General features: G+C 33.7%; 1 protein-coding gene across 1 annotated transcript; it reads left to right on the forward strand.

Moving 5' to 3' along the window:
• The first annotated feature begins 1,017 nt into the window (after positions 1–1,017).
• Positions 1,018–5,516, forward strand: LOC127128712 (uncharacterized). The gene is made up of 6 exons (XM_051058089.1): positions 1,018–1,471; positions 1,732–1,768; positions 2,592–2,828; positions 2,940–2,987; positions 4,601–5,046; positions 5,131–5,516. The coding sequence occupies exons 1-6, from the start codon at positions 1,170–1,172 to the stop codon at positions 5,201–5,203; spliced, it is 1,143 nt and encodes a 380-aa protein (XP_050914046.1). The 5' UTR covers positions 1,018–1,169; the 3' UTR covers positions 5,204–5,516.
• The last annotated feature ends 2,295 nt before the right edge of the window (positions 5,517–7,811 follow it).

Consider the following 7,811-nt stretch of genomic DNA (forward strand, 5'->3'; position numbering starts at 1 on the left):
GGTTTTGAGTATCCCGTCCACCTCATCCATTAGTAAAATCAATTTTTTTAATAAAAATATTTATTTTTCCCAATATTTTAAATAATAAATACAAATCAAATTATTAAGACATTAACCGCATATTTATTATTATAAATCATCAAACTAAATAATAAAATACATAATTAAATAAATGAGACGAGATTAAGGATCTGTCGGGGTGAGTACTAATGTTCCCATTATCCAACCCATCATTGTATTTTATAATCGGAAAAAAATTCAAATTCAAATCCAAACCCAATCAAAACAAATTTTTCCTATCAAATTCGAAATGAATTAAGATGGATATCCATAAATACGAATTATGTTGCTACGCATAATCATATATTTTATATTAATAAAAAAATAATATATATCACTTTTGTTAAAATAATTATTATATAGTTGAACTATTTCACATTCAATATTAAATATGTTTTATATACGCGTCTATAATTTTATAATGCTAACTTGTATTTTAACTAGCATAAGTTAAAAATTAAATAAAAAATTATTATCTTAAAAATTATACATTAATTTTAATAAAACTATAAAATTAATTATTTATACAATTTTTTTATAAAGTATTACTATTTTTAATATCATATTATCGAGTTATTTTATAAATATTAAGATGTTATCATTTGTTTTTTTAAAAGTATATAGACGAAATACCCAAAAAAAAAATACTTTTAAGGAATTTGTATTTAATTCGAAATTAGTTTCTCGGTGCACTATAGTCAATGATATCTATACAGTCAACAATTCCTTTTATCTTTTCCTTTTCAAAGCAAGCTAACAATCAAAAGCAAAGTATCACACTACAACCTGTCACTCAACAATCAAATGAATAATACTAACAAACACCAAAAAAGAAAAAAAAAAAACAATAACGACAAAAAACAAACTCCGAAAACCACGTAACTAACACACCCCTGAAAAACTCACACGTGTCACCATCCAACAACACCCCCATCCCCAACCCTTCAATAACATCGCCATCCTTGCGTCCCTTCACCTTCACACGCACATCTCGCACGTGCACTTTTCCTTTTTTCTCGCCACATCTCTCTCTCTCTAAATCATAACATTCCATTCCTAAAAACTCAAATCAAAATTCAAAACCCTATCACTGCCATTTTCTCTATCCAATGGGAGCGGTTACGTCGTCGATGGCGGCGAAGTTCGCCTTCTTTCCGCCGAATCCGCCGTCGTACGGCATCGGAGTTGACGAAGCTACCGGAAAAAACAAGATCACTGGAGTTTCCACTAGAGAAAACGTCGACGTTTTGAAGCTTTGTACGAAGAGAGCAAATAGCATCGTTGCTTTGTATATAAAGAACACTTCAGCTTCTCTTACGGTTCTGTATTCTCATGGAAACGCCGCTGATCTGGGTCAGATGTACGAGTTGTTCAGTGAACTCAGTATTCACCTCCGAGTCAACCTCTTGTGGTATGTTGCCACGTGCGAGCACGTGCCTTCCTTTTTGTGTTTCCATTCTTTAGTACTATCACTCTTACTATTATTGTTAACATCATAAAATTATTAATATTTTTTTTTTTTAGTTTTTAAAGCTATATTTGTGGAAAAAAGTTCAACTAAAATTGTTGCTTTCTTTTTTTGGCTTATTATTATAATTGTATATTATTATTCTTGTTGTTATTTTTAGGTTAATTTCTGATTTTTTTTAATGTTGATTTTTTTTTTTGTAGTTATGACTATTCTGGGTATGGTCAATCTTCTGGGAAGGTAAGCAATATGGCTTTTTTTAATTTGCATATGGTTGTAAAGTGTGATTTTGATTTGGGTAGTGATTTTATATATAATGTACCTTTTGCATGTTTGTTAAATAGTTTCCTTTTTGAGTTTTAAGATAAGAGACATTTTGATTAGTATTTATAATGTGTAGATAGATCTTGAATCGATAGTGGAGATTATTTAAATATGATTATGTGAAATTGTAAGTTAAGGCGATTGATCTCGAAGAATATCAAGTAATGTGTGTATTTGGTGATTTGGCAATGTGGGGAATCTGGATCTTACAGTTCACTGTTTTGTTATTGACAGCAGAAAGGAAGTAATGTTTCAATTTTTGACAAGATTTTTTAGGCGGATAAGATAGTTATGACTTGACAACTCTAGTATTTTTTGTTTGACGGTAGAAAAGAGACTAGGTTGGATTGAGGATGTGGAGAGAAGAACTGTAGGTTCTGTGGTAAGAAGAGTAGATTAGATGGAGACAAGTCAAACAACTAGAGGCAGAGGAAGACCTAGAAATACTATAAGAGAAGTTTTAAGAAAGATCTCGAGATAAATGATTTGGATAGAAGCATGATCCTGGATAAAACATTATGGTGGAAGTTGATCTATGTAGCCGACCCCGCTTAGTGGGATAAGGCTTGATTGTTGATGTTGTTTCATTTTTATGGATATTTTTTATTTAGAGAAAGTCAAATGTTAACCTTATAGAAATGTTTTACTCTCATTTTACATATACCAAATAAAATTCATGATTAAAAAACAATGTCTAGATCATGTTTAAGTTGATAACAATGTGCAATTTTTTGGACAGCCTAGTGAACAGAACACTTATGCAGATATAGAGGCTGCTTATAAATGTTTGGTAGAAATGTATGGGGCCAAAGAAGAAGATATTATTCTGTATGGACAATCTGTTGGTAGTGGTCCTACTACAGATTTAGCTTCCCGTTTACCCAATCTTCGAGCTGTCATTCTCCATAGTCCCATCCTATCTGGCCTTCGAGTCATGTATCCTGTGAAGCGGACTTACTGGTTCGACATTTATAAGGTTTTATCTCTATTACTTCTACATTGGTGAATTTTGATGTTCGATTTGGATCGATGTTTTTTTGATGTCATATTACATAGTTTTAATGATTCTTGCTTGCTTTCTTTGCAGAACATCGATAAAATTCCTTTGGTCAACTGTCCAGTTCTTGTAATTCATGTGAGTATGTATATTTATTTCAAACAAGTATATAATGGACTAATAATTTCGAGTACTTATGCAATGGCTTAAGTAATATAGTGGTATTTGTCCCATTTGTTTTCTATACATACCCTCATAATTCTTGGTAATAATCTTGTTGAACCTTATTTAGCTGTATTGATAATTTATAAGAGAAGTATATTATATAATAGGTTTATAGTACAATTAGAAGCAGTTACAACTTACAGCCAACCTGCACATGTGCACAGGATTGGAAGTAGTTACAGCTAACCTGCACATGTGTACATGATATCTTCTCTATATAAAACTTTAATCATCACAATTGAGAACCAATGAAAACAGAATATTCTATATTCAGAATTCTGTTATGAATTATCTTCAACTTTTGCATAATTTGATATGTTGTAATATTTGGAGCCATTTTGATTACAAAATCTTGCTCTCAGTCGTTGAGAAATTCCGATAGAAACCCAAATTACAGAAAATACAGAAATTCTAAGGTTAGTGTAAAAAGCAAGAAATATTACAAAAGATATCCCCTATAATCCCATAGAAAAGCTCCTCAGAGTTGAAGATGATTCTCACTCTGCCCATCTCTCTCTCTCTTCCATCCTCTTATATTATATAACAGATCACCAATTCACTCAGCCATATCACATTCTTTCCCTCTTTTCTATATTTTGAATTTGATGGCATCACTTCACACATAAAGTGGCTTGTGCAACCAATTAGGTAATTGTCTATTTCATATTCTCATTTAGGTTCCTAACAAATTCTTGATTATTGTTGTGGATTCCATGAGCTTCCTGTACGTATTTTTCAAGCACCGTGTCAAGTTTTCTAAAGTGTTCTGATAAGAAAGTTGAATTAGAAGCATCATTTTTATTGAAGAAATCTGACCAAGTATCGTATCGTATGCTATTGTTTTGGGTGAAATTAGGAGGTTTACGAGTCTTGATTGGACACTCACTTTCATTCACAGCTTGAGAGAAGGGACTGCATGTGCAGATTGGTTGGCTAAATTTGAGGATAACATGAATTGTGCTATGAAGATTTTGGTTTTTCTGTCTCCTCCTCCCCCCCTGATTGGTCACTCACTTTCATTCACACTTTTTTTATTTGATTAACTCAAATCAAGTTTTGGTCTTGGATATTCCATGCGGGAAGTATTCTACAAGTTACCATTGCCTTCCATTGCTCTTGCTTTGTAAACTGATACAGTGAACTATTTTTGGTTTTCACCATGTACATGGTGGTATCATCACTCTTAACAACTTTTTCATACATTCAAGCTCTTAAATCGAACTATTTTTCAACAACAGGAAAGCATAATACTCAAATAACAAATAATGTTATGCCTTTCTATGTTGTTTGCACTAAAAGAAGAGGGAAAGTGTAGATCATCATGGTTATCATGCATACTCAATCGATGTTTAATTAGGCATTCAAATATGGAAATATACATGATTGACATAAATATTCAATGGTCTAGTTAAGTTTGATATCTGGTTAATTTTCTTGTTAATCACCTAAACTAATTGAATAATGCAATTAATTGTCTTTACAATGTCTATTTTGTAAGATGGTTCTTTGTATGGTTTGTCTCTTAGGGAACAGATGATGATGTAGTAGATTGCTCCCACGGGAAGCAACTTTGGGAACATTGTAAAGAAAAGTACGAACCATTATGGGTTAAAGGAGGAAATCATTGTGACCTAGAACTTTACCCTCAATATATAAAGCACCTAAAGAAATTCATTGCAGCTATCGAGAAGTCCTCACGTCAAAGAACTGAACCTGGACCAGCTCCCGATCAACTAGACATACCTCGGGACAGCAAAGATTTCAGAGAGAAACCTAGACCTAGCATGGATCTAAGGGAAAACTCTAGACGAAGTATTGAGTTCAAAGAAAAGTCTAGAATAAGCACAGACCTTAAAGAAAAATCAAGATCTGGAGTGGATAAAAGAGATAAATCAAGAAAGAGTGTAGATCGCACCGACAAATTAAATAATGGAGCAGACATTCCTGAGAAAGCTAGAAATAGCATTGACCGGTAACTTACAAAACTGCACCTGAATGTGCTAATGTTATTTACACTTGTTTTGTTTCTAACTATTTTTATGTATTGTGGCTGCAGTTTTGGGGGGATGGTTAGATCAGTTGGATTATGCAATATTGATTGTTTCAGACCGTCGGCAACTCATGCATAAAGATGACACGCTTACACGCCGAGGTTGTATTCTTCTAATTGATTATTTGATTGGTTTATGGGATGTATGGTTTATAGGAATCTGTTCCACCGTGTGATTTATTTTCTAAAATTTATAGATATAGATCAAAAAGTAATTTAACCAGGCCACTAAATTTTCTTAAAATATCATAATCTAACCTCTCTGTTATTAGTATTCCTGCATAGACCAAGGTAGTGACTAGCGAGTTCTATTGTTTGGATTGGTGTTGCTTGCCATACAAACAACAGTTATACAAAATGTCACCATTTATGAAGTGTTAGATTTACTTCTACTTCTGTGCAGTGTTACTTTTAAAAAAGAATCTGCGCCAACACTTGATGAGTTCAGGTGCTTTAAAATGCTGTTTTATCCTTTAGCTTGTCTATCTAGCAACTTTCCTATGACATTCTGCATTCTCACTTGATGTGTTCATGATACTAACAAGTAACAACTAACATTACTATTAATGTTTTGTTCCATGTCGCGTTATGAAAGACTTGATACTAGTTTGGAACTTTATCATGAACTCTCTAGGTGGGGATGCTGTTTATAGTAACATGCATGAATACAGTTGTCAACAAAAATTGAAACAATAAATACAACCAAAACGTTTATATATTATAGATTTTTTAATTGATTTGTATCTTTATTTACTGGAATTGATTTGAATCTTTGAAACTATAAAAATGGTAGTTATTGTAAGGTTAAATTACACATTTGATTTGTTAAGTTTTTTGTTTATATTTTGGTCCTGAAGTTAATTACAAATGTTATACACATCGAGTTCTTTAAGTTTTTGTTCTATTTTAGTTTTTTAAACTTTAAATATTCGAAAAATTTATCATTTTAGTTTGACTCTTTCAATGTTTCCTATGTTTTTAACGGAAATTGGTTTATTGCTTCAGTTTAAACACTCAGTCACACAGTTGTTGCAAACAGTAACATTTTGTTGGGTAAAGATCCTCTCCATTTCTCAAAAGAAATAAAGAATACCATTATCAAAGTTTCAATTGTACACAAGTCAAATTATACAAAGTATATGTCACAGTTCAAAAATATATACATTTATGTACCAATACTTTTGTAATTGTACTCTCCATTTCTTTTGAGAAATAGAGAGGATCTTAACTCCATATTGTTACGGATTGAAATTGTCACCAAAATATAATTGTGATGGTTGCAACCATCATCAAAGTATTTGACTTGTTAAAAAGCATAGGAGTGTAGGGTATCTTTAAATTAGTAGGAATGATCATAGGTCTTAATAGTTTTATAATGGTTAAGGTTTGTTTGCGAAGGCGAGAGATCCTGTATGGTGGTGAGAAAGGGTCAACTCATGTGAGATTAAAGACTTTGTGTTTATGCGTTATACCGGGTAAGTTATGATATGTCTCTTTTGCTAGGGAAGATGTATTTATAGAGGCTTCTTGGATCTATGGTTCAAATAACCCTCAAGAAGTAGTAACTGTTCTCCCTTGACTAGGTGAAAATGTTGACATTCTATTCCCCCGAGAGTTGTTGCATGCCTCTGTATATTCAGTTAGGGACTAGATAAATGATACTATTGACGTCTTTTCTCAGGGAAAACCCCGTGTCACATAAAGGCCACGCCTTGGGGTAGATGCCCCATCGAATGACATGTGTTTTCCTATTCAGGAGTCTTAACAAATATATCACTACACAGTCCCTCAAGCACGAAGACTTGCAAATGGTGAAGTATTTTAAGCTTCTCTTAGGTTGACCTTTGTGGCCAGGGTGAGTCCCTTAGTTGTAGGTGTCTCATTTAGCTGGAGGGTGAGTCGCGCTTTTTTTATTTGGAGGACAATCAAGATGAAACTTTGTATATCCCACTACCACCTAGCTACCTAAGACACACTTGACTAGAAAGGGGCTCGCCTCTCATTAAAAATGCCGCATTATACTTAGGGACTTACCCAAATCTGAGGGGCTCGCCTCTCATTAAAAAGGTTGTCTTCAACTGAGGGATTCACCCTCAAACTAAGGTACCTCACTAATGATAGGAGTCTTGAAAATATTTACAAAGCCCTTGTGCTTGAGGGACTATGTAATGTTATATTTGGGAGGGTCCTTAACAAGGGCGACTCCTAGATCCTCCTTTAGAGTGATTTCGTCCAGGCGACATTTCCACATAACATGGGGGGGCTCACCTTTGAGATAGATGACGTGTACAATACTATTATCTCTCATTAAGTTCGTGAGAGGGAGTCTCACCATGGCTCCCTAAGAAAAAGATAGTCAACAGTCTTTCCTAATCATAGGGGAGCGATTGCTTCCCGTGAGGGTTTCCTAAACCCTAGATCCAAAAGGCCTATATAAATACTTCTCCTCCAGGAAAGAGGGGACCTATCATAATTCATACGCTTATACCTAAGCACCATATAAATATAGAGAATCTCTTACCTCACGTGAGCAAGTCCTCTAAACTACAATAAACACCATCATACAGGACTTCTCGCCGTCGTGGGCAAGTCCTAACCACCATACACTATAATATACCTACTAAGGCCTCTAAGTCTCTATGACCTTGCAAGGATAACATGCACACAAGTACTTTTTGACTAGTACA

Source organism: Lathyrus oleraceus, chromosome 3 (genome assembly GCF_024323335.1).
Source record: "Lathyrus oleraceus cultivar Zhongwan6 chromosome 3, CAAS_Psat_ZW6_1.0, whole genome shotgun sequence".
Classification (NCBI taxonomy): domain Eukaryota; kingdom Viridiplantae; phylum Streptophyta; class Magnoliopsida; order Fabales; family Fabaceae; genus Lathyrus; species Lathyrus oleraceus.

Excerpts from the sequence above, each read along its gene's own strand:
- LOC127128712 (XM_051058089.1), top strand. The coding sequence starts at position 1,170 with ATGGGAGCGGTTACGTCGTCGATGGCGGCGAAGTTCGCCTTCTTTCCG. Across the intron at positions 1,769-2,591 it reads ATGGTCAATCTTCTGGGAAG|CCTAGTGAACAGAACACTTA; the intron begins GTAAGCAATATG and ends TTTTTTGGACAG. Across the intron at positions 5,047-5,130 it reads GCTAGAAATAGCATTGACCG|TTTTGGGGGGATGGTTAGAT; the intron begins GTAACTTACAAA and ends TTGTGGCTGCAG.